The sequence below is a fragment of the Oncorhynchus gorbuscha genome, linkage group LG14, assembly GCF_021184085.1.
Source record: "Oncorhynchus gorbuscha isolate QuinsamMale2020 ecotype Even-year linkage group LG14, OgorEven_v1.0, whole genome shotgun sequence".
NCBI lineage: Eukaryota > Metazoa > Chordata > Actinopteri > Salmoniformes > Salmonidae > Oncorhynchus > Oncorhynchus gorbuscha.
This window is the reverse complement of record NC_060186.1, coordinates 27,608,454-27,635,407: the sequence shown is the minus strand read 5'-3', so window position 1 is coordinate 27,635,407 and position 26,954 is coordinate 27,608,454. Positions and strand designations below refer to the sequence as shown.

The 26,954-nt window shown below is 42.8% G+C and overlaps 1 protein-coding gene across 2 annotated transcripts; it reads left to right on the top strand.

Moving 5' to 3' along the window:
• The first annotated feature begins 230 nt into the window (after positions 1-230).
• Positions 231-21,909, top strand: brd1a (bromodomain containing 1a). Of its 2 annotated transcripts, none has more exons than XM_046297671.1 (14): positions 231-688; positions 1,936-2,501; positions 3,724-4,547; positions 5,587-5,752; positions 6,049-6,180; positions 6,371-6,499; positions 7,167-7,479; positions 7,760-8,050; positions 12,697-13,233; positions 13,519-13,657; positions 14,003-14,133; positions 15,108-15,217; positions 20,244-20,398; positions 20,644-21,909. In XM_046297671.1, exons 2-14 carry the CDS (start codon positions 1,953-1,955, stop codon positions 20,825-20,827), a joined length of 3,660 nt encoding a protein of 1,219 aa, XP_046153627.1. In that variant the 5' UTR covers positions 231-688; positions 1,936-1,952; the 3' UTR covers positions 20,828-21,909. The 2 variants fall into 2 exon arrangements, with proteins under 2 accessions (XP_046153627.1, XP_046153626.1); XM_046297670.1 differs by having other exon boundaries at positions 233-688; positions 14,000-14,133.
• The last annotated feature ends 5,045 nt before the right edge of the window (positions 21,910-26,954 follow it).

Below are 26,954 nucleotides of genomic sequence, written 5' to 3'. Positions count from 1 at the left end.
TTACTCTGAAGTGCGCGTGTATAAACAATGCAATTCTTTGTACATTTTGCAAAAGCTGAAGTCTACAAAGCGCAGTCTACTCTGTTTGTTACAGATTCTTGGAAACAGACAACTGTATGGAGATCAAATGTTTCATCGATGAGCAAATTTGCAGAATGTCGCTCCATCTTCTCCCACTGCCGGCCACTGGGCTTCCTCTCATCACCATATTTGGTAGTGTTAAACTCCAACCGGATGCGTCACAGTTTACATCCGATGAAATATCGGGCTCATTGTTCTATCTGTGTGTATAATCTGTGTATCTACGCTACAACATGACCTATAGTGTACGTCGTTGCGTCGTGCGTAGCGGGTGGGACAACGCTCGTGCACTGCATTGTTGTGGGGGGAGAGCTCGAGCTTGCAGTTGCAGCCTCGAAATGGTTCCAGGCTATAGGGAAGAAGCCAATTCAGATCCTTGAGAAAATGCTTTTATGCTCATGATATAACCCAGTTTAGTATTTAACAAGACCCAGAGGGCTCCCAACTGCATTCTTCTCCTTTATTACTGAAAACGCCTAAACATCTCCCGCTGGATGAGAACATTGTGTACGGAATTACAGCCACTGAGCAGGCCACATCGCCATTGCTTTCAAAGGCTGTTGACAAGCTACTATCTACAACCAGCAAAGCTGTTTCTAGTTCTAAGGTATGTGTTTATTGTTGTTATTTTTCCGATGCATTTTATCATGGATTATATAGAGCATAGTCGGCCAGTAACTGATTAATGCTGCATGTGTTGTAGGAAGCGCAATACATGTTTAAAGGGCTCCGTTGCCCTGTTTTGTTTGACGCCATTTGCTAACGTTAGGTTGTTAGCTAACTGTAACTAGCATTAGTAGCTACAGTAATGTTATTGTTAGCTACTAGCCCACACTGGCTTCATCTTTTTTTTCGCTATTCGTTGGTGTCGCTGTTCTCTCTCTTCAGCCAGCTGCTAGTTTGCTAGAAAGAACCATGACATCCTCGGAACGCGGTAAATTAAATGGTGCAATTTATCATGGTGCAGTTTATATAGTTTGGTGGGTGGGGGGGGGGGGGGGGGGCTCGGTTGCCTGCCACTCCTAGGCGCAACAAAGTTAGCACAATTTTAAAAGGCTAAAGTTAACACCCCCCCCCTTACTTTACGCAGGCTGTGTGAACAAGTTGTCCTCTCTGGCATGGCAAACGTTTTTTATTAGACGTTCTAGATTGTCTCTCGCAACCCAAAACATTTCCTGTGTCTGTTGTGTTGTAATGTTTAGGCTCAGTGTGATTTACTGTGGAATCTTGCAGTCTCAAATCTTGAATGATTCTTAAGAATAACCAGACAGTTTTTATACATCTATCCCATCCACTCCAAAACGGACCACATTCTCCATACAAACCCATGCAGAGATTTTTCTTGTTCAAACTTGAAATTGAACTCTTATCCTGTCATCAGATGCCTGCACCCCCCCCCCCCCATATCACTACTATCCCCTTGTCCCTCACACTTTTTAGTGACACACTTTCTTATTCATATGTCTTAGCAGATGCTTTACTCACCCAGTCCCCATTTCCACTCAGGAGTATACATTATAGTTTCTAATGTAAACAAATTCAAATTCAACAATGCTATGGAAATTGAAATCCTCAAACTGATATCGCACATTGTCGATCAACAGATAGGCCAGCTCCCAGCTATCTATTCAAATGCCTTCACCAATTGATGCTTGTTTACATTGTCCTGGTGTTTGTCTCCGTTACCACACCCTTAGGTAAAACCAGTCAAAAATAAACGTTTTATTTTATTTTTTAAACTTAATGTAGTGTGATGGTAATCTATGTCTGCTTCTGTTGTCATCCCCATGCTTGTTTAATTTATTGTGTTGTGGTATAGACTCCTCTATGTACCTGCTTCTCTTCTCCTTGCAGCTGTTCAGGTGTCGAGGATGAGGAAGAAGGCTCGGCACCACAGGGTCCCCGAGCCCCAGCGGCCGCCCTCCCCCATCCAGCCGTCCCCCAACAAACAGACTCTGACCTATGCCCAGGCCCAGCGCATGGTGGACATGGAGATTGATGGCCGGATGCACCGGATCAGCATCTACGACAAGCTGGACGTGATCTCGGATGATGACCCTACGGCTCAGGAGATTATGGAGTGCACCAGCAACAAGGAGAACATGGAGAAGCCTCAGCAGACGCCAATGCGCTCCGTCCGGTTAAAAAACAACCAGGAGAAGAGAAGTGCAGCTGCGGTCGCACAGAACCACACAACACGTGGAGCTGCAGCAGCACCAGTACAGACACTTCCAGAGGCCAAGGTCCGGACGGTGGAGTATAACCTACCAGCGGTCCCCAGGAGGCCCCCAGTGTACTATACGTATGTGGAGAAGACGTCAGAGGAGTTGGATGAGGAGGTGGAGTATGATATGGATGAGGAGGACTACGCCTGGCTGGAAGTAGTTAACGACAAGAGGAGGAGTGAGGGCGTCAGTCAGGTAGGCGTTCTCTTTTTAAATGACGCCTTTTCATAATTACAAAACTTCAGGGTGAGGCTTCTCCCCTGTAGCCTGGGTGCCAGTCAATCATTTTTTCCATGGGGTTTTGTACTGTGTATTTAAATACTGTATTCTCGACAGCATATTATTATTATATTCTACTGCTGTACATTGCATTTTAGTTACTCTTTATGCATATTTATTTTTATACTGGATTCTTGACATAGCTCACTGATACTCAGTGCACAAAACATTAGGAACACCTGCTCTTTCCATGAGACTGACCAGGTGAAAGCTATGATACCTTATTGGTGTCACTTGTTAAATCCACTTCAATCCGTATAGATTAAGGGGAGGAGACAGGTTAAATAAGGATTTTATAAGCCTTGATTGTGTATGGATTGTGTATGTGTGCCATTGAGGGTGAATGGGCAAGACAAAATATTCAAGTGCTTTTGAACTGGTTATGGTAGTAGGTTCCAGGCGCACTGGTTTGTATGACAAGAACTGCAATGCTGCTGGATGTTTCACGATCAACAGTTTCCTGTGTGTATCACCAATAGTCCACTACCCAAAGGACATCCAGCCAACTTAATACAACGGTGGGAAGCATTGGAGTCAACATAGGCCAGCATCCCTGTGGAATGCTTTCTACACCTTGTGGAGTCCATTCCTCAATTAATTGAGGCTGTTCTGAGGGCAAAAGGGGGTGCAACTCAATATTAGAAAATATGTTCCTGATGTTTTGTACACGCAGTGTATAGCTACCGCTGTACATATACTAAGAATGCTTGTGTAAATTTAATCTGGTGTATATAAGCATCGATTGCATTTGGATTACTGTTAGTGGTATTAGTGTTAATTGGACTAATTCTGGGATTTCTTGTTTTTTAATTTTATTTATTCATTCATTTTTGATTATTTGTGGACTTTGACATTGTTCTGCATTGTTAGGAGCTAGTAACATAAGTGTTTCACTGCAGCCACTAACATCTGCTAAACTGTGTACGCCACTAATACACTTGGATTTGATTTCAGTCTGTTTTTTACTCTTTTGCCAACTAGACGAGAGTAGAAACACTGACACTCAGGCTAGCTCCCCCTTCCCCCCAAAGAAACAAAAACAAATGGATCACAGGCTAAGACAAGAATACAACACAACAGTAGTTGTTAATACTACAATACATGTGCAAATGTTTACTGTTCTCCCTCCAACCACCAGGTGTCCCACAACGTTTTTGAGTTCCTGGTGGACCGCTTTGAGAAAGAGACACAGATGGAGAAGGTGAGCCAGGGCCAGGACAAGCTGACCATAGACGAGGACGCTGTCTGCTGCATCTGCATGGATGGAGACGGCCAGGACAGCAACGTCATCCTCTTCTGTGACATGTGCAACTTGGCCGTGCACCAAGAGTGTTACGGTGTTCCTTACATCCCAGAGGGACAGTGGCTGTGCCGGCACTGCCTCCAGTCGCCCACCCAGCCTGCAGGCTGCATACTGTGCCCTAACAAAGGCGGCGCAGTGAAGAAGACTGACGATGACCGCTGGGGTCATGTGGTGTGCGCCCTGTGGGTGCCGGAGGTAGGGTTTTCCAACACTGTCTTCATCGAGCCCATCGATGGAGTCAGCAACATACCGTCCGCTCGCTGGAAGCTCACCTGCTACCTCTGTAAGGAGAAGGGGGTGGGGGCCTGTATCCAGTGTCACAAGGCTAACTGCTACACAGCCTTCCACGTCAGCTGTGCTCAGAAAGCAGGACTCTTTATGAAGATGGAACCAATCAAGGAGTTTACAGAGACCGGCAAACCAACGTTTTCGGTGAAGAAGACTGCTTACTGTGGGGCTCACACCCCCAACAGCTCGGTCAGACGACCTCTCACCATCTACGAGGACGCCAAACCCCAAAATGGATTGTGTTCCCCTCTGAAAGGGGAGAAGATGAGGGGCGCCAATGCACTGACGAAGGGCAGGAAGAGGAAGAGCAAGAAGGTGGAGCCAGAGGAAGAGGTCCCACTCGTGGCCGTGCCTAGCTTTCCTCCCCAAAGGTAGATTCACTCACCATTCATCTAAGCTTCATTTTCATAATTTGCAGATGATCAGACGTATCAGTAAATGTGACAATACACAACATACAGTGTCGTGAAAAGTATTTGCCCCCATTCTTATTTTCTGTCATTTTTATTTTTACAGTGAATGCTATTAGATTTAACGAAAACCTAATATGAAATGACAAAATGTTGATCGTTATTTCATTTATTTAATTAACAAAATGATGCAATACCCAATGTCCCTGTTTGAAAAATGTATTGCCCTCTTCCACTCAACGGGTTGTGCCACCTTTAGCTGCAATGAATGCAACCAAATGCGTTCTGTTGATATTAATATTAGGTTTTGGTTGAAGATCTGATAATTCAGTGTAAAAATTTGCAAAAACAGAGAATCAGACGGGGCAAACTCGCGGTTGGCAGGGCTCCCTGCTTGTGCCATCAAACCCCTGCAACTTATCTGGGCAGAGTCCCTGCCCATCTTCCTGAAAACATCTGAAGCCCTACCTCTTCAAACAGTATCTTATATAATCTTCCTCCCCACCTTGTTCACAAGTTGAGTTGTTTTTCAATGTTTGAGTTTGTTTCAACTGCTAGCAGAGACACATCAGCTACTAGTCAGATTCTCTCACAGGCACACTGGACTCAAATGGCGTTCTTGTTGCCATGATAACCTACCACCCTTAAAGGGATAGATTAACATTTTTGTCTCATCTGTGATATTTTGGTTAAAAGACTCAGGTCACAAATAATGAAATAACACTGAGCAATATACCACATCACCTCTGACTAGTAAGAAATGTATTATTTTAGAAACATTACAAAGCATGCTCATTGTTTTTTTTTCATAATTACACAAAAAGCAATCTATATTTGTCTGATAAGAAAAAATCTGAGGGGCAGGTAGATTTTTAAATTTATAGTAAAAGAGGTCAGGACTTAAAGTGAAAAAACATGTCATTCAATTTCAGACATGTACATTACTTCAATAAGCATTTTTTTTGTTTTAATCGTTAATATCTTCTCCATCTGTTCCCAGGTTAAACACCATCCTCAACCGGGTGTCTATGCAGAAAAAGAAGGTGTTTGTGGAGCTGGCTCTAAACTACTGGACTCTAAAGAGACAGGCGAGGAACGGAGTACCCCTCATCAGACGACTACAGTCCAGCCAACAGTCCCATCAGAAGACCCATGCTGCACAGCCGGTCAGTCAGACTCTTGTCCCCCTGTTTCTGACACAATTCTCATCCCCTGGCTGGTACACTCAATTCCCTCTCACACTCCTATCATAAGATACCCCTCACGCTATTACCATAGCAGTGTCAAAGAGAACAGGCCAAAACTGCCCAGAGGCATATGATTGTATAAATGAGAGCTCCACTGTTCTCCTTGCTTGATTACAATTCCACTGTTTTCTAACACTAATGTTGGTGATATTATTTTTTAACTGTACATGTCTGCAATGTTTTATAAGTCCTGATTTGTGTGATTCCAACCACAGAAGGAGAGTGAGGAGGAGAGCCGGGCTCTGAAGGAGCAGCTCAAGGAGTGGCATTGTCTAAGACATGACCTGGAGAGAGCCAGGCTATTGCTGGAGCTCATACGCAAGAGGGAGAAACTCAAGAGAGAAGAGGTAGGTTAGATAACTGTAGCTGTCCCTGCAAGCCAACAATACATAAATATAGCTCACAAGCCAACTATAAGACAATTAGTAGTATAGTATAAATTGGAGCTGCAGCTCCTCCCCCCTCTCTCTCCCCCTCCATGGTTCAGCAGCCATATACAGTATATAATGTGGCTAACGGTCCCCTGTGTGTCCTCAGATGAAGCTGCAGCAGAGCCTGTTAGAGGTCCAGCTGACTCCCTTCAGTATCCTGCTCAGGTCTGTGCTGGAACAGCTACAAGAGAGAGACCAGTCCTTGATCTTTGCCCAGCCTGTCGACATCAAAGAGGTAAGGCTTACTTACCATAGGAGAGCAGCACTTACTATAACATCTACATACAACCTGAGATGTTGGAGAGTTGAGGTATTCTGGTACACAGCGAGGGAGAGCCACTGGTCTGGACAGGAGTCCGTTTGTTAATGTAAGATTCGGCCAGAAATTGATCAAGCTTTTATTGGTTCTCTCACCCCCCCAGTGAGTTTAAACCTCTTGTTGTTTGGATTTATAAATCCAGTGGTTATAATGTCAGGGGGCGCTGCTCTGGGGCTGCACATGTGGGTGTTTGAGGCATAAAGACGCAGAACTAAGCAGTAAAAGCACAGCCCCCATCATTAGCAACTTCATTAACCCTAACATCAAATAGTCTTTGAAGTCAGGAGTCTGGTGTCAGCCAGACTAGAGTTGCGATGCTGCTTATGCCCTTTCACGTTTTTAATTCATTAAAAAATATATGTATTTTTACCTTGAATGACATTTATATCTCAATTCTTTACTCCTCCTAGCATGGGTCAGAGCCCCTCATTTGGGCTGATTTAAAAAATAAAATTAAAAAATCATTTAAAAAATAAAGTATTTCCAAAAAAGTATCAGACTGGATTATACATTTACCTCTCAATGCCCTGAAGGTGCCGACTATCAGATGTTTTTGTATCTCTGTCTATCATTAAACCTGTAGGTGCCTGACTACCTTGACCACATCAAGAACCCCATGGATTTCTCCACTATGAGGAAACGCATTGACGACCAGGCCTACAGCAACCTGGATGACTTTGAGTCTGACTTCAATCTCATCATCTTCAACTGCATGAAGTACAACTGTAAGGATACCTTCTTCCACCGGGCGGCCGCCCGTCTCCGAGACCAAGGTGGGGCTTTGATCAGGAAGACGCGGAGGGATGTGGAACGAATCGGCTTCGAGAAGGACAGCGGGATGCACCTGCCCGAACCGCCCAAGATCGAAGCGTCTCCACCGTTTTCCTGGGAGGACGGTAAAGGCCTAGCGAGTCAAAGAGTTTTATATATATATATATATAATCAGTCAATATAGAATACTGGAACAGACTGCAGTGTTTGCAAAGATCCACATTAGTAAAGCATATTCCTGGTCTAAGAAGCACTTTCAATTGAGACGCTCTTGAGAATTTTTGTCTAGCAGTTTGCTTAATCTGGATCCTCAATATAATTCTACTTACCTAGGCTACTCTGTGTTTAAGTTAACATCAAGCAAATGTCTCCCAATGACAGTGTTATCTTGGTGTCCTTTCCCAGTGGACCAGTTATTGGTCCCAGCCAACCGGCAGCACATGCCTCTGGAGGAGCAACTGAAAGAGCTGCTGGAGAAACTGGACCTGACATTCTCCATGAAGTCCAGCCCGTCACGCTCCAAACGCCTCAAGCTGCTCAAGAAGACCATCAACGACGTGCGCAGCGAGATGAGCTTCGGCCTGAGGAGGGCGTCCCACCACTCCCATTCGCATTGTTCTTCCTCCCAGCCAGAAAGGAGTAAAGCTGGGGAGGCAGAGGGTGTGAAGACCAATGGACAGAGTCCTGATAATGAGGGTGGGTTTTTTCAAGTTGTTACTTTATCTGCATTGGGGAACCCAATCTGTTATTATAATAATAGTACATTTAATTTGTATAGCGCTTTTCATTACATGGTTATGTCAAAGCGCTACGGAGGATTTTTAAATTTTACATTATATACACATTTAAAATGTACAACATATTTTAAGGCCCATTTTTAAAAGTTGTAATTGATGAAGCGGTTCTCAGATGGTCAGAGCCTTCTGCTCCCATGCCTTGAATGGGGCTTAATCCATTCAAGGCTTTAAATATAATAATGAGGATTTTGAAGTTGATCCTGTAGTTGCCCGGTAGCCAGTGAACTTGGGCCAGGATCGGTGTGATTTGGTCTGACTTCTTGGTCCTGGTCAGGACCCTGGCAGCAGTGTTCTGGATTACTTGGAGCCTCTGTTTTGATAACTATGGCTTCCGGCAGGATTAGCGCTCTCTTCAGGATGTCAGTAGCTAGGGTTCCATCAAATTTGTGACAAGATTGTCATGCAAATATTGTAAAATCTGTATAAAGAAAATCTGCACTTTTCATCTACCAAATAGAAATCTACAGTTCAATGTGTTTCCATCGCATTTTAAAATCGACTGACGGTTTTGTCACAAACGGTTGCAATTTATATAGAAAACTTGCGCGATCTGGTTTTGGCGTGCATCTATCATGTCACCAGCATTCAAATAAAACCCTCTATTTGTTGGAATTTTGCATCAAGCTCATCAACATCCAACATATACCTATGCTTTTCCATGTCGTGGTGGTAGTACGACGTAGCATAACATCGCGTGACTCCAAGTTTACTTTGACATAATGGTTTATTATATAATATTTGCCCATAAAGGAGGGGGGTGTGCCTTTAGGAGAGAAGGCGTTATCTTGGAAGCTGTTTTGAACTGTAATGGCAAGGTGGCCAGCTGTGGTGGAACAGATTGCGTGTGTAGTTTGGTAGTGGAGAAAGTCTGAGAGGTAAGGGGGGGCAGGGTGGTGAAGGGCTTTGTAGGTCAGAAGGAGGATCTTGTAATTATTTGTTGAGAGACAGAGGAGTTCACGGGTGATGTGAGTTGATGCTGGAGAGTAGTGAGTTGCAGTAGTCAAGACTGGAGTAGATTAATGCATGTATGAGGTTTTCAGTGTCAGGATGGGAGAGGGAGGACCTGACATTGGCCAAGCACTCTGATATCCCCAGTGACCTGGTCTCAGGATGTCATGTGCTTCTCAGTCCTTTATTTTATTGGCGGAAACTAGATATAAACTCAAGCTAGATCAGGAATGAACTGTAACCTCTAACCCACCATACCATATAGTGTGCTTAGTCATGTTAACCTGCTACCATGTAGTCATGCTGGGTTCGAGGACATCCCTTTGCCTGGTTGATGAGTATGTCTGCTGAAGTGGGATACTGGTCGTCATCTGGGTCACAACAATAGACAGTCTGCTTAAACTAATAACACACAAACAATTATACATTTGTCTTTTATTGGACACGCTGCGTAAACATTCACAGTGCAGGATGGAAAAAATGTGAACCTTTGGATTTAATAACTGTTTGTCCGTCCTTTGTCAGCAATAACGTCAGCCAAATGTTTTCTGTAGTTGCGGATCAGACCTGCACAATGGTCAGGAGGATTTTTGGACCATTCCTCTTTACAAAACTGTTTCACCTCAGCAATATTCTTGGGATGTCTGGTGTCATGCCGAGGTCATGCCACAGCATCTCAATCGGGTTGATTTCAGGACTTGTATTTTCTTCTGTTGAAGCCATTCTGTTGTTGATTTACTTCTGTTTTGAGTTGTTGTCCTGTTGCATCACCCAACTTCTGTTGCACTTAAATTGGCAGATAGTCTAACATTCCCCTGCAAAATGTCTTAATAAACTTGGGAATTTATTTTTCTGGCGAAGATGGACCTGGACAGCTTGCTGAGGCAGGAAAGCAGCCACAAACTATGATGCTCCCTCCAACATACTTAAGTTAGGATGAAGTTTTGATCCTGGTGTGCTGTGCCTTTTTTTCTCCACACATAGTGTTGTGTGTGCTTTCCAAACAACCCAGAATACTTTGCCAGTAGCGCTGTGGAACATCCAGGTGCACTTTTGCAAACTTCAGATGTGCAGCAATGTTTTATTTTGGACAGCAGTGGCTTATTCCGTGGTGTCCTCCCATGAACACCATTCTTGTTTAGTGTTTTACGTATCGTAGACTCATCAGAGATGTTAGCATGTTCCAGAGATTTTTGTAAGTCTTTAGCTGACACTATAGGATTCTTCTTAACCTCATTGAGCATTCTGCGCTGTGCTCTTGCAGTCATCTTTGCAGGACGGCCACTCCTAGGGAGAGTAGCAACAGTGATAAACTTTCTCCATTTATAGACAGTTTGTCTTACCGTGGACTGATGAACATCGAGGCTTTTAGAGATACTTTTGTAACCCTTTCCAGCTTTATGCAAGTCAACAATTCTTAATCTTAGATCTTCTGAGATCTCTTTTGTTCAAGGCATGGTTCACATCAGGTAATGCTTCTTGTGAATAGCAAACTCAAATTTTGTGATTTTTGTAAATGTATTTTTATAGGGCAAGGCAGCTCTAACCAACATCTCCAATCTCGTCTCATTGATTGGACTCCAGGTTAGCGGACTGCTGATGCCAATTAGCTAATGGAGAAGTCATTAGCCTCGGTTCACATACTTTTTACAACCTACACTGTGAATGTTTAAATTATGTATTCAATATAGTAAAACTACAATAATTTGTGTGTTATTAGTTTAAGCACATGGTTTGTCTGTTGTGACTTGGATGAAGATCAGATCCAATTTTATGACAAATTTATGCAGAAATCCAGTTATTTCTAAAGGGTTCACATACTTTTTCTTGCCACTGTATCTGCATGTTAGCATGGCTTTCTCTTTAACATGGTCATGGTACAGTGGAGTTGATATGCTAGGAGCCTGAATTGATTCACAGTAAACCTACACTAACTCAGTAACTATTAGATTTCCTTCTAGAAAGCAGAATACTTTGCGTGATGTGATTTTAAATATATTTTGCTGTCTCATTGGTTATTTAGCTATGCATTAATCTTCTTATGGCTGCAATCCCGTTAACGGGATGATATGACAACAGCCAGTGAAAGTGCAGGGCGCCAAATTCAAAACAACAGAAATCTCAATTAAAATTCCTCAAACATGCATGTATCTTATACCGTTTTAAAGGTAATCTTGTTGTTAATCCCACCAGTGTCTGATTTTTCAAATATGCTTTACAGCGAAAGCACCACAAACTATTGTTAGGTCACCACCAACTCACAGAAAAACACGGCCATTTTTCCAGCCAAAGAGGAGTAACAAAAAGCACAAATGGAGATAAAATTAATCACTAACCTTTGATGATCTTCATCAGATGACACTCATAGGACTTCATGTTACACAATACATGTATGTTTTGTTTGATAAAGTTCATATTCATATAAAAAAATCTGAGCTTAGATTTGGCTCGTTACGTTCACTAGTTCAAAAAACATCCAGTGATTTTTGCATAGCCACATCGATTCAACAAATACTCACCATAAATGTAGATGATAATACAAGTTATACACATGGAATTATAGATATCTCTCCTTAATGCAACCGCTGTGTCAGATTTCAAAACTTTACGGAAAAAGCATACCATGCAATAATCTGAGACGGCGCTCAGAAATATACAATTAGCCGCCATGTTGGAGTCAACAGAAACCAGAAATTACATGATAAATATTCCCTTACCTTTGATCTTCATCAGAATGCACTCCCAGGAATCCCAGGTCCACAATAAATGCTTGATTTGTTCGATAATGTCCGTTATTTATGTCCAATTGGCTACTTTTGTTCGCGTTTGATGTATATATATCCAAACGCTCGTGCATTTCTTCGGACAAAAACTTAGTTCAAAATATTTCTTTGACCAGTTTATAAAACTAAGTACAGAATCAATCATTGGGATGTTTTTATCATAAATCTTCAATAAAGTTCCAACAGGAGAATTCCTTTGTGTCTCGAGGAGGAGTCGCTATCATGTGGAATGCGCGTGACCAGGAAATCGCTCTCTGCCAGTAAGCTGACTCATTCAGCTCTCATTCAGTCCCACAACACAGTATAATCCTCATTCAAGTTTCTAAAGACTGTTGATATCTAGTGGAAGCCATAGGAAGTGCAACTTCATTCATATCCCAATGTGAATTCAATTGGGCCTGGTTTGAAAATCCACCAACCTCAGATTTCTCACTTCCTGTTTGGATTTCTTCTCAGGTTTTTGCCTGCCATATGAGTTCTGTTATACTCACAGACATCATTCAAAAAGTTTTAGAAAGTAAAGTGTTTTCTATCTAAAAAAATATGCATATATTAGCAACTGAGACTGAGGAGCAGGCCGTTTACTCTGGGCACCTTTCATCCAAGCTACTCAATAGTGCCCCTGCAGCCATAAGACGTTGTAGAAGGCAAGATGATTTGTATTGAATTCTTGTAATAAGTCTTCACCCTGAGGATGATGTGCTTTAGGAATGGTTCTGGTGTTTTTATTAATGTACAGTTCCCTCTTTTCATATTACATTGATCTATATAATGTTATGCTTTCTATGTATTTTATAACTGTATTCTTCAACAGGGGACAAATCATTACCTCCCAAATTGGAACCCTCTGACTCCCTAACTCCTCTCCTGCACTTCGAGAGTAACTTAGAACCACCTACCCTCAAACCCATCCACACCCCGGACAGCAAGACCCACGGACAGGTCGAATTTGACCGGGAGAAACCCAACAACGCTTCTTCCACCACTACCCTTCTCAATGGCCACTCCGACTCCCAGAACCCCCTGCTTCTTTCAAAGGGGGACGTGAGTGTGGTGGCCACCTCCACCCTGGCCCAACCCTCGGGGACGACTGTCAACCGCCGCACTGCCATGCTCTTCAGGAAGTCCAAGACCTCTAGCCCTGGGAAGAACCCGGGGGGGAGAGGAGGCGACGAAGCCCAGACAGGGTGCCCTCAGCTGGGCACCAAGACCTTCCTGTCGGTAATGATCCCCAGGCTGGAGACCCTCCTCCACCCAAGGACTAGGAAGAGGAGCCACAGTCCACGTGGGGTGTACAGTGAGGGGGGTGGAGACAGGGAGGACGAGTCCCCTGTCAAACACATTAACACAGGTAAATAGGGTTCTTCTCACTTGTCAGAAAAGTACTTATCTTAATGGGACTCTTAAATCGAGCATGAAGTAGAAAATGATCTTCAGAATTGTGAAATAAGAGATTAGGTTCCCCTTGTCCATGTTATCTTATTAATTATCATCTAAAATGCTAAACTGATCTAAGATCAGCATCCCTACTCTGAGACTCTTTATGATTAAAAGGTCCTAATGTTGTAGGTCTATGCTATAGTTGGCTTATGTGTAGTATACTGATTACTGTACTGCTCTGTCTTACTCGCCTCAGGCCTGTCTAATGGTTTTGCGATGGAGGAGGTAATTGATGAAGAGAAGGAGCTAAGTGACAGCAGGCCTCTAGAAACCAGGAGACGGTGTGCCTCTGAGTCCAGCATCTCATCTAGTGGTAGTCTGCTGGGCAGCACCAGGTAGGTACATGCATATGCCTCAACAGACCTGCGTTAAAATATAATTTAAACTGGGCTTGATTGAGCCCGCTTGGCTCAATGGAACCACTAGAATAGTCCCAACTGTGGAAACACAGGCAGGCTCAATCAAACGTAAGCTGTCATTGTAAATAAGAATTTGTTCTAATTGACTTGTGTAGTTAAAGACTGCATAACAACAGGCTAGGTGGTGCACTTTTCACTGCTGAACGTGGGTGGTGGTACTTGGTAGTTCAACTATGTAGTCTGGTAATTTCTCTATAGTGTTTCATGTATATGGCAGTCTGACTCACATACAGTGTGGATGTCTTTTCCTGATTTCAGCAGCACCCTCAGTCTTCCAGCATGTGGTAAAGGCAAACCGGCCCTGGTCCGAAGAAACACTGTGGATGATAAGAACGACCTCATTGCCTGTATAGAAACCGGGAACTTTGCCAGAGCTGCTAGGATTGCCGCCGGTAAGTTTTCTGTCTTGATGTTCATCGTACAGTAAAGTGGAGACTGCAGAGGTATTGTATCAGATGAGGTCTGGCTGGGAGTCAGTGGAGTAGATGTATTGCTATAGGGGCAGCTTTTGAGGTACTGTTCCTTTACCGGTATTGCCAGCATGATCCGCATGGGTTGCTGCAGGTAGATCATCCTAGGAAATGTTATTTAATTGACACAAACTGTCTCCAATCAATCAATCAATGTCTTGTTTGGTGGGGGGAATCGCCTAAGCCATGGGAAGCCATTGACAGTCGCTGGATCCAGGTTCGAGTCCCGGTCTGGGCAACACTCCAAATTTTCAGCAATATACTTGGTTGGTTTAATTGACTCTCCCCTTTTACTGACCCATAATTGACAATTTTTTAGCTACAACTTCCAAGTCTGTTGGAGAGGATCAGCTTGAGCAAAAAAGAGGTGTAGAATCACTGCTCTAGAAATAGTATTCTCTGCAAAATAATACATTTTGTGCGATTTTACGATTCGCAGAGCTACTCCTCCCCTGGCTTAAGCAATCCCTCCTGCCAAACACACACAAACAGACGATTGATTGATTGGAGACAGCTTATGTCAATTACAGAACATTTCCTGGGATTTCTTACCTCCAGCAACACTAGTGGACAATGCTGGAAATACCGGTAAAAGCACAGTACCTCAAAACGTGCCCCAAAACTCTTTGGCTCTAGCATTAGGATATAACCAGAACCCAGAGTTTTCCTCAGCAGTATGCTACGATGCAGGCTATATAAACATAACTTAAAGCAATTATATTCATGATTTACAGTCCACAAATTGTATTCTCTTTGTAATATCACATTGTTCAGTGAGTTGTGATGTATTAAACCTGTGTGTTGATGCTGTCACTATTAGCATGGCTCTGGAAGTGTTTTGCTCTATTTACAGTGAACCCTTCCTAACTTGATTGTTGTTATTCCTGCATCCATAGAAGTTGGCAATAGCAATATTTGGATGCCTGCTAGTGCTGCAACAGTTGTTCTGGAACCTCTAAAGCTAGTTTGGGCAAAATGTAGCGGATACCCTTCCTATCCTGCCTTGGTGAGTGACAGTGAGCATATGTATGACACCTGACTATCTCATTCTTACTTCTGTGCTTGCTACCAGGGCCTACAACTAACTTTTTTTGTCCACCAGCCACTTTTGTCAAAATATTTTTGGGTGCTTTAATTACAACAAAAAACACATCTAAATGGATACGCATGCTTAGTAATGTTTCTAAATCAAGGAATCTATTACTAATAAGAAGTAATGTGGTATATTGCTCAATTTTGTGACCTGAAGTCTTTTAACCAAAATATCACAGATGAGACAAGTGTTCAGCTGCCCCTTTAAGCTTACCATGGTAATGGAGCCACTCAAGTCGTCACATGTGGCGTAAGTCATCAGCGTGCTAGGTGAACCGAACGAGTGTGCTCACATACTTCCTTAAAAGGCCGCTTGCTTGAAAAACTAGACTTCAGCTACCGAATTCGGCTTGCCTCATGAAACATTTTTGTGTGCTCGAACAGCCGTAAAAAAAACAACCTTGCCGAAGTCCAAAATGAACAAAAAAATGTCACAATGTCCTCATAATATAGGCACGAACTGTTAGACTCCCAAAAGGAACTGAAACAGACGTACACACCACCTCATTATTGCAGCGTCCTACTAGGAAGGCTACACGTCTAGAGGACTGACATGAACATGATGCTGCCCATTTTTTTCATTAACTTAGCCTGTAAAAGTCCTATTTTGTTTGAATATAAAAGGTGATGTGTATGAACTAGAATATTTCAGTGATCGTTCTGCTGTGCGCAGCCCATGTGAGGATGCTGCTCATCCTATGCTGATAAGGCCATTCTTTGCCATGTTTATAGCGCTATTCAGACTGGTATTACCAGAGTGTTGGTTATGTAATTATTATCCAAGCATGTGTGTTATTCCAGAAGGCGATTTACACAGGATTATTCCAAACTGCCCCCTGTAGTTCTTTATTTTTTCAGATTTAATTGACTCCTGACGGAAGCCTGGAGGTTTTTATTCTAGGCATGAAGATATTTCATCGTCATGTCTAGACTATAATAGGCTACACTGAACTCATTTTTGGCTGCCAAATGTATACAGTGCCTTCAGAAACTATTCACACCCGTTGACCTTTTCCACATTTTGTTGTGTTTCAGCCTGAATTTAAAATGGGTTCAATTGAGATTTGTTGGTCACTGGCCTACACACAATACCCCATAATGTCCAAGTGGAATAATGTTGTTTAAAAAAAAATATTATTATTTATTTTTTTTACGGATGAAAAGCTGACATGTCTTGAGTCAATAAGTATTCAACCCTTTTTTGTTATGACGAGCCTAAATAGGTTCCGGAGTAAAAAACAATGCTGAACAAGTCACATAATAAGTTGTATGGAGTGTTTTTAGGTATTCATTTAAAAAGTCATGTTAATCTCTGTACCCCAAACATATAATTATCTGTAAGGTCATGCAGTGAATTCTAAACACAGATTCAACCACAAAGACCAGGGAGGTTTTTCCAATGCCTTGCAAAGAAGGGTATTTATTTACTGGTAGGTGGGTACAAATAAAAAAAAGCTGACATTGAATATCCCTTTGTAGTGACTGGGTGTATTGATACACTATCCAAAGTGTACTGAATCATTTCACCAAGCACAAAGATATAGGCATCCTTCCTAACTCAGTTGCCGAAGAGAAAGGAAACCGCTCAGCGATTTCAACATGAGGCCAATGGTGACTTTTTAAAACAGTGGCTGTGATAGGACAAAACGGAGGATGGTTCAACGTTGTAGTTACTCCACAATATTGATTTAATTCACAGTGGAAAAGAAGGAAGCCTGTACAGAATAAAAATATTCCTAAAAATGCGTCCTGTTTGCAACAAGGCACTAAAGTAATACTGCAAAAAATGTGGCAAAGAAATAAGTGCCACTTCATATTTTCAAGCATAGTGGTGACTGCATCATGCTATGCTTGTAATCATTAAGGACTGGGGAGTTTTTCAAGATAAAATAAATGGAATGTAGCTAAGCACAGGTAAAATCCTAGAGGAAAACCTGATTCCGTCTGCTTTCCACCAAACACTGGGAGATGACCTTGTGTTTTAGGTTATTGTCCTAAAACCTAAAACACAAGGCCAAATCTACACAGGAACTGCTTATCAAGAAAACAATGAATGTTCCCCGAATTGACCAAGTTACAGTTTTGACTTAAATCTACTTGAAAATCTATGGAGAGACCTGAAAAATGGTTGACTAGCAATGATCAACAACCAAATTTGACAGAGCTTAAATCATTTTTGTATATAAATAATAATGGCCAAATGTTGTGCAATCCAAGGGTAATAAATTATTTCTAACTTACTCACAAAGACTCCGCTGTAATCACTGTCAAAGGTGCTTGTACAAAGTATTGACTAAGAGGTGTGAATATTTATGTTAATGAGATTGATGTATTTCATTTGCAATACATTTGCAAACATTTCTAAAAATGTGTTTTCACTTTATCATTATGGGGTGTTGATGGGTGAGGAAAAATATTTAATCAATTTTTTAATTCCGGCTGTAACACACTGGAATAAGTCAATGGGTATGAATACTTTCTGACGTCACTGTAGGTGTCCTCATAATATTGAAATGTATTAAGTGTGATCATAGTCATTATTTTAGCGATCCATGGTAAGTGTCCTTCCTAATAACAATGCCCCCCCATCCTGACGATTTAAGCTGCTGAACCGTATTTGCACTTGAGATTCATTTTATGGATGAGAAAGGGAACTTGCCATTTCCAACCAGTTTAGTGGGGATGCCCTGCTTTGCGATCAATTGCCAAGGACCGGGTTCTCCAACCCTATTCCTGGCGAGGTACTATCCTATAGGTGTTCACTCCAACCCTAATCTATCGCATCTGATTCAATAATTAGCTGGTTGATAAGCTGAATCGGGTTAATTACAACTGGTGTTGTTGCGAAACTCTCCAAGAACAGTGTTGAAGAGCCCTGACTTTGGACATCAAGAGCCAGCCAGGATTGAATTAAATACGCTATAGGCACAATAACTTTTATTGCACATTTAGACCTAATTAAACGGACGCATTTGGCGATGTTTAACTTCAATTCACTGGTACTATGAAGAATAGCTTAGCCATTGATAGCCTAATATATGCTTTAATGTACTTTTTGGTGAATTTATGAGGCATTGCTAGACAAGACATTGCGAGATACAGATGACCAAAATTTAGCCTATGCGCACGGTTGTCTGCCTGCCTCGATCCTCTCTCTCCCTCGCTGGCTCACCTGGTCTTTCTCTTTGCTATGAAAAATGCAAGTGTGTGTCTTTTGTCTGTTTAGCTCAGTCTACTCCTTTATAGCCCCTACTAGTGAATTTGCGTGAGAAATTGCAAGACACAGCATTGCGATCAGTGGTGATTTTTACCTTGTAAATGTTGGTGGGGCAAACTCCCCAAAATGTTTTAGATGCATGCCAGCAAAGCTACAACACTAAACTATATATTAATTGGACTATAATGGTGACAAACGGTGCCCACATACTGTTAGGGCCTACATTAAACTGTCTCAATAGCGGAGTCCATTTTGCTAAAACAGGCTATAGGCTACACGTGCACCACCAAGTAAGAACAGTAGCCTAAATTATGAGGGGGGTAAAGGGGCCAAATTATCAGGGTGAGGAACATGAGCTACTAACAGCTTACTACACAACATACACTTAGTATTACTTTCTTAGCTACAGTATACATATCTCCCTGGCATATTACATTATTTATGCAGCAGCATACAATACATTTTTGGACTCACCTTGTGCTGTGCCCACTTGAACAGGAAGGTGGTGCGGCGGTCTTTCTTGTTGGCAAATTTGGTCAAAGTCTGGCATTCTCTGGATTTATGGTAGAAGTCATGCTGGATTGACAACATGGCGAATGTTGAATGCTTATCCTTTTTAAGCTTGGAAAGAGACCCTTAAACCCAGACTTGGACCACACATCCGTTCCACTTAATAGCAGGCTAATTATTGCTTTGCAATGCTTGCAGTTAGTCACTGATTCCTTCCAAACCACTCATTGTTGAATTTGAGATTTCCAACTTGCTGTGTAATGTTTATGGCCAATGCATTTTGGAGCTGCATTACTCAAGAAAGCAAAAAATAGTCTACGTTTGTGTGTGTATAATATATACACTTTTTTATATTGTTTGCAAAATGTGCCTTGAATGACGGGTCGCCACTGATAGCCTGTACATCTTTTGATTACCGATGCATGGTTCTGACTATGCCTGGTGGCTGACATGTCTACCTATACCTGACTATGCCCATCCCCTCTCTCACCCTCCCTCGTTAGCTCGCTCTTTCTTTGCTGTGATAGATGCAAGAGTTTGTTCTCGGAAGTAGTCTACGGCAAACTAGTTTCCTCCCTTAAATACTGAATCTTAGGAGTCGTGGAGTCGATTCCGCTAAATGGGAGTCTGCAACGGGAGTCGATGGGCAAGGAGTCGAGGAGTCGATTCTGGTGTGCCTGTGAGAATCTGGCTAGTTGAGGCTGACTGTCTCCTCTTCGCTTGCAGTGGAAGCACACTCAAACATTGAAAAAACAACCTCATTTGTGAACAAAGCAATGTAAATGTCCAATGCTATAAATCACTACTCGCGCATGTGCCAATGCATATCTTTTTGACCAATGTGGCTGGTGAATTAGAAATTCAGACCCGCCAATGCCAAAATCTACCCGCATTTGGTGAGTGTTAATTTCAGGCCCTGTTCAAATTGTGAGAGGGATGTTCACACACTCACACCCTACAATGTTTTGCCTTTCATGGTAGATTAAAACCTAGGTCCATATCTTTCAAGTCCTCTAGATGGCGCCATTGTCAAACAGGTCTGATTTTACCTTCGTGGGTGCACCTATTCATCACAAGCACCAGCTATGTATTTGAGCATGTGTGTTTGCGCATGTGTGTGCAATGCATGTCTGTTTGTCTGCAAGTATACTGTGTCATAATACTCCAGACACCACTCCCTAGTAACCCTGGTACACCTCTTCTACCACGTTAGATCGTCGACCCCCACATGCCCCGGGTGGGGTGCCAGCACAACGGGGTGTCTATCCCTATGCCCCCCCTTGACGTCCTCCGGGTCGGAGAACGGATGCAGTACAAGAACGAAGAAAAACTCTTCCTCGTTCTTTTCTTTGACAACAAACGCAGCTGGTGAGAATTCTCCAATATTAAATGCTATGTATGAAAGGGGCTTTTTTGTTATCGTAACATTTATGGATACACCATTTTATAATCCACATTTGCAATATTAAGTGTTTTTTCAATACATGCTGCGAATACACAACCACCAGACAACACGGAGAACTCAAATTTGTATTAGAAGTTTTACATTTTTACATTTTTGCAGATTTGTATCAGAAGAAATGTAACTGTGAATTTAATTTCACTCTTCTCAGGCAATGGCTTCCTAAGTCTAAGATGGTCCCACTGGGGATTGACAAGACTATCGACAAGATCAAGATGATGGAGGGCAGAACGTCCAGCATCCGTAAGGCTGTTCAGACGGCCTTCAAACGTGCCATGAACCATCTTAGCATCGTTCAGGATGAACCTGTCAGTGACATGAGTGACGTGGACTAACACACACACACACACACACACACACACACACACTCCATTACACACAGACACCCAACCCCCTGAATTACTGCTCATGGCCTTGTCCTGTACCGGAGTCTGGCATACTCTCCTTCTCCTCTTCGTCAGTCTTTCCAGAGTTCTATGCTGACTGTGTTTACCAGGTGCCTGGCTACCCCCTTGGCTTGATATGGTGCCTCCTTCCTCGTCAGCCCCCGCCCGCTGGTCTGACGGCTGCTGCTTTAATGAATGTGCCCGAGTTCCCCTCCTATCAACCTTTCTCCAAGGTCGTGTTCTAATTGAAAACTAATTGAAACAGGGTGGGTTTAATGGACTTGCCCAAAAAGAAACGCTCATTTCCGTTTTCTTTCAAAACAGTTTTGATATGTTTCCTGTTGTGTTCCATAAGGAACATGACCCCATGACTGTGCTGCAAGACTGCTGCCATGATCCTCCTCTATTCCCTATGACCATGCCACTGCCAAGATGGGCTGCTTCTTCCTCACCTCACTCATCTAACCTTATGCCATTTATTTCCACCCAAAACTACCTACTATGTTTTAAAGTTAACTGTAAATAACTGCAATATTTGTCTGACACACTAACTTATTGTGTAGATTGAAAGAAATTGGTACTGTACAATGGCTTTTCTTACTAGTATTTATACTTTTTGTTGAATTATGTAAGCACTACGGTGTGGTATTTCCAAGTTCTGTGAAAATAAGACGAGTGTAAAAATCCTTAGCAGTGAAATGTTTTTTCCCCCTTTTTTTTCCTTTTACATTTTTTGTATTTTCTTTAAGTTATTGAAGTTTCTAAATATAAGCTTCCCTTTCGCATTAGTTATTTTGTAATATTTTTTTTAACGATAGTTTTAGTATATTTTGTTCGTACATATTTATATGATTGAGTGCCTTCGGAAAGTATTCAGACCCCTTGACTTTTTGTGAGGTTACAGCCTTATTCTAAACTGTATTAAATTGTTTTTTCCCCCACCTCATCTACACACAATACTCCATAATGACAAGGCAAAAACAGGTTTTGATAAATGTTTGCTAATTTATAAAAAATAAAAACTGATATCACATTTTACCTAAGTATTCAGACCCTTTACTCAGTACTTTGTGAAAGCAACTTTGGCAGCGATTTTGGCCTCGAGTCTTCTTGGGTATGACACTACAAATCTGTCACGCCTGTATTTGGAGAGTTTCTCCTGTTCTCTGCAGATCTTCTCCAGCTCTGTCAGGTTGGATGGGGGAGTGTTGCTACACAGCTATTTTCAGGTCTCTCCGGAGTTGTTCGATCGGGTACAAGTCCGGGCACTGGCTGGGCCACTCAATGACATTCAGAGACTTCTGCCAAAGCCACTACTGTGTTGTCTTGGCTGTGTGCTTAGGGTCGTTGTCCTGTTGGAATGTGAACCTTCACTCCAGTCTGAGGTCCGGAGCGCTCTGGAGCAGATTTTCATCAAGGATCTCTCTGTTCTGCTCTGTTCATTTTTGCCTCGATCCTGACTAGTCTTCCAGGCCCTACCACTGAAAAACATCCCCACAGTATAATGCTGCTACCACCATGCTTCACTGTAGGGATGGTGCCAGGTTTTCTCCAGATGTGACACTTGGCATTCAGGTCAAAGAGTTAAATCTTGGTTTTATCAGACCAGAGAATCTTGTTTCACATGCTCTGAGAGTCTTTAGGTGCCTTTTGGCAAACTCCTAGCGGGCTGTCATGTGCCTTTTACTGAGGAGTGGCTTCCGTCTGGTCACTCTACCGTAAAGGCCTGATTGGTAGAGTGCTGCAGAGATTGTTGTCCTTCTGGACGGTTCTCCAATCTCCACAGAGGAACTCTATAGAGCTCTGTCAGAGTGACCACCGGCTTCTTGGTCACCTCCCTGACCAAGGCCCTTCTCGCCCTTTTTTGCTCAGTTTGGCTGGGTGGCCAGCTCTAGGAATTCTTGGTGGTTCCAAACTTATTCCATTTAAGAATGATGGAGGCCAATGTGTTCTTGGGGACCTTCAATGCTGCAGACATTTTTTTGGTACCCAGATCTGGGCCTCAACACAATCCTGTCTCGGAGCTCTACGGACAGTCCCTTCCACCTCGTGGCTTGGTTTTTGCTCTGACATGCACTGTCAACTGTGAGACCTTATATAGACAGGTGTGTGTGCCTTTCCAAATCATGTCCAATCAATTTAATTTACCACAGGTGGACAAGCAATCAATTTGTAGAAACATCTCAAGGATGGTCAATGGAAACAGGATGCACCTGAGCTCAATTTCAAGTCTCATAGCGAAGGTCTGAATACTTATGTAAATAAGTTATTTGTTTTTTATTTGTAATACATTTTCAGCATTTCTAAAAACCTGTATTTTTTAAACATCCATTTTAGAATAAGGCTGTAGCGTAACGTGAAGAAAGTCAAGGGTTCTGAATGCTTTCCGAAGGGTGGGTGTGTGTGTGTGTAATTTTTTGCCCCACTGTGTGTAATATATATATATATATATATATATATTGTGCAAGTTCTCCCACTTAAAAAGAGAGGCCTGTAATTTTCATCATAGGTACACTTCAACTATGACATACAAAATGAGAAAACAAATTCAGAAAATCACATTGTAGGATTTTTTAAATGAATTTGCAAATTATGGTGGAAAATAAGTATTTGGTCAATAACAAAAGTTTCTCAATACTTTGTTATATACCCTTTGTTGGCAATGAGAGGTCAAATGTTTCTGTAAGTCTTTACAAGGTTTTCACACACTGTTGCTGGTATTTTGGCCCATTCCTCCATGCAGATCTCCTCTAGAGCAGTGATGTTTTGGGGCTGTTGCTGGGCAACACGGACTTTCAACTCCCTCCAAAGATTTTCTATGGGGTTGCGATCTGGAGACTGGCTAGGCCACTCCAGGACCTTCAAATGCTTCTTACGAAGCCACTCCTTCTTTGCCCGGGCGGTTTGTTTGGGATCATTGTCATGCTGAAAGACCCAACCACGTTTCTTCTTCAATGCCCTTGCTGATGGTAGGCTTTGTTACTTTGGTCCCAGCTCTCTGCAGGTCATTCACTAGGTCCCCCCGTGTGGTTCTGGGATTTTTGCTCACATTTCTTGTGATCATTTTGACCCCACGGGGTGAGATCTTGCGTGGAGCCCCAGATCGAGGGAGATTATCAGTGGTCTTGTATGTCTTCCATTTCCTAAAAATTGCTCCCACAGTTAATTTCTTCAAACAAGCTGCTTACCTATTGCAGATTCAGTCTTCCCAGCCTGTTGCGGGTTTACAATTTTGTTTCTGGTGTCCTTTGACAGCTCTTTGGTCTTGGCCATAGTGGAGTTTGGAGTTTGACTGTTTGATGTTGTGGACAGGTGTCTTTTATACTGATAACAAGTTCAAACAGGTGCCATTAATACAGGTGATGAGTGGAGGACAGAGGAGCCTCTTAAAGAAGAAGTTACAGGTCTGTGAGAGCCAGAAATCTTTCTTGTTTGTAGGTGACCAAATACTTATTTTCCACCATAATTTGCAAATAAATTCATAAAAAATCCTACAATGTGATTTTCTGGAGAAAAATATTCTCATTTTGTCTGTCATAGTTGAAGTGTACCTGATGAAATTTACAGGCCTCTCATCTTTTTTTAAGTGGGAGAACTTGCACAAATGGTGGCAGACTAAATACTTTTTTGCCCCACTGTATGTGTGTGTCTGTGTACGTGTATAAATATATATAGATATATATATATCTGTATAATTCAGATGCTCACATGTTGGGAAATATTTTGTTGTTGTGGAAACCGAAAGTGCGTTGTTCTCAAGAAACCAAAAATCTTGCTGCCCAGATTATTTTATACTTGGATTTGTTTGTGCCTGTGGTTTTGAAAGTTTATTGAAAAAAAGTGGTTAAAAGTTTATTTTTTACAACAGGATTGTGACTGTTACTTACTTCTAGGACCTTTATTGTAGACTTAGGAAGATGTGCCTGTTATTTATTGTAAAGTATTACTTTATATTTGGAGAATCATGTAAGAGTTTCTAGTGGTTATTGGCTCATTTTGTGGTGAATCCTTGGGTTGCGTTACTTCTGGTTAATTTGATGGTTTAGCTTGTAAACTTCATAACATTCTTTTATAGTAAGTTCTTTTTCTGGGTAGCATTGGGTAGTTTTGGATAATTACATTTTTAGTTGATTTATTTTTTTATCATCAGGCCTATTGCTTGGGACTGTCCTTCCTTTTTATCAAGACACAGATAATAAAAAGACCAGGATGTAAAATCACTACGAGCAAAGTCATCTCTTAATATGATACAATCTATATTTCAACAGCACTGTACACACTTCTCATGCCATGCCTCTTTCAGCAGTTTTGACGGTCAGAGATCTCATATGGAACAGCTCAGGAGCGACATCGGACTGACGAAGGATGAGATTGCGTCTGCAATGGAGGACCGGCAGCTCTGGAAGACCCACAGCCACAGATGACAAGACGATGCTTGCTAACCTGACTATTATTACATTTACATTTAAGTCATTTAGCAGACGCTCTTATCCAGAGCGACTTACAAATTGGTGCATTCACCTTATGACATCCAGTGGAACAACCACTTTACAATAGTGCATCTAAATATTTTAAGGGGGGGAGGGGGGGGTGAGAAAGATTACTTTATCCTATCCTAGGTATTCCTTAAAGAGGTGGGGTTTCAGGTGTCTCCGGAAGGTGGTGATTGACTCCGCTGTCCTGGCGTCGTGAGGGAGTTTGTTCCACCATTGGGGAGCCAGAGCAGCGAACAGTTTTGACTGGGCTGAGCGGGAACTGTACTTCCTCAGTGGTAGGGAGGCGAGCAGGCCAGAGGTGGATGAACGCAGTGCCCTTATTTGGGTGTAGGGCCTGATCAGAGCCTGGAGGTACTGAGGTGCCGTTCCCCTCACAGCTCCGTAGGCAAGCACCATGGTCTTGTAGCGGATGCGAGCTTCAACTGGAAGCCAGTGGAGAGAGCGGAGGAGCGGGGTGACGTGAGAGAACTTGGGAAGGTTGAACACTAGACGGGCTGCGGCGTTCTGGATGAGTTGTAGGGGTTTAATGGCACAGGCAGGGAGCCCAGCCAACAACGAGTTGCAGTAATCCAGACGGGAGATGACAAGTGCCTGGATTAGGACCTGCGCCGCTTCCTGTGTGAGGCAGGGTCGTACTCTGCGGATGTTGTAGAGCATGAACCTACAGGAACGGGCCACCGCCTTGATGTTAGTTGAGAACGACAGGGTGTTGTCCAGGATCACGCCAAGGTTCTTAGCGCTCTGGGTGGAGGACACAATGGAGTTGTCAACTGTGATGGCGAGATCATGGAACGGGCAGTCCTTCCCCGGGAGGAAGAGCAGCTCCGTCTTGCCGAAGTTCAGCTTGAGGTGGTGATCCGTCATCCACACTGATATGTCTGCCAGACATGCAGAGATGCGATCGCCACCTGGTCATCAGAAGGGGGAAAGGAGAAGATTAATTGTGTGTCGTCTGCATAGCAATGATAGGAGAGACCATGTGAGGTTATGACAGAGCCAAGTGACTTGGTGTATAGCGAGAATAGGAGAGGGCCTAGAACAGAGCCCTGGGGGACACCAGTGGTGAGAGCGCGTGGTGAGGAGACAGATTCTTGCCACGCCACCTGGTAGGAGCGATCTGTCAGGTAGGACGCAATCCAAGCGTGGGCCGCGCCGGAGATGCCCAACTCGGAGAGGGTGGAGAGGAGGATCTGATGGTTCACAGTATCGAAGGCAGCCGATAGGTCTAGAAGGATGAGAGCAGAGGAGAGAGAGTTAGCTTTAGCGGTGCGGAGCGCCTCCGTGATACAGAGAAGAGCAGTCTCAGTTGAATGACTAGTCTTGAAACCTGACTGATTTGGATCAAGAAGGTCATTCTGAGAGAGATAGCGGGAGAGCTGACCAAGGACGGCACGTTCAAGAGTTTTGGAGAGAAAAGAAAGAAGGGATACTGGTCTGTAGTTGTTGACATCGGAGGGATCGAGTGTAGGTTTTTTCAGAAGGGGTGCAACTCTCGCTCTCTTGAAGACGGAAGGGACGTAGCCAGCGGTCAGGGATAAGTTGATGAGCGAGGTGAGGTAAGGGAGAAGGTCTCCGGAAAT

Bases quoted from the DNA above. Each gene is read 5' to 3' on its own strand.
- brd1a (XM_046297670.1), top strand. From the start codon at position 1,953: ATGAGGAAGAAGGCTCGGCACCACAGGGTCCCCGAGCCCCAGCGGCCG. The intron at 6,500-7,166 runs GTAAGGCTTACT...TTAAACCTGTAG, and splicing joins AGCCTGTCGACATCAAAGAG to GTGCCTGACTACCTTGACCA. The intron at 13,234-13,518 runs GTAAATAGGGTT...TACTCGCCTCAG, and splicing joins TGTCAAACACATTAACACAG to GCCTGTCTAATGGTTTTGCG.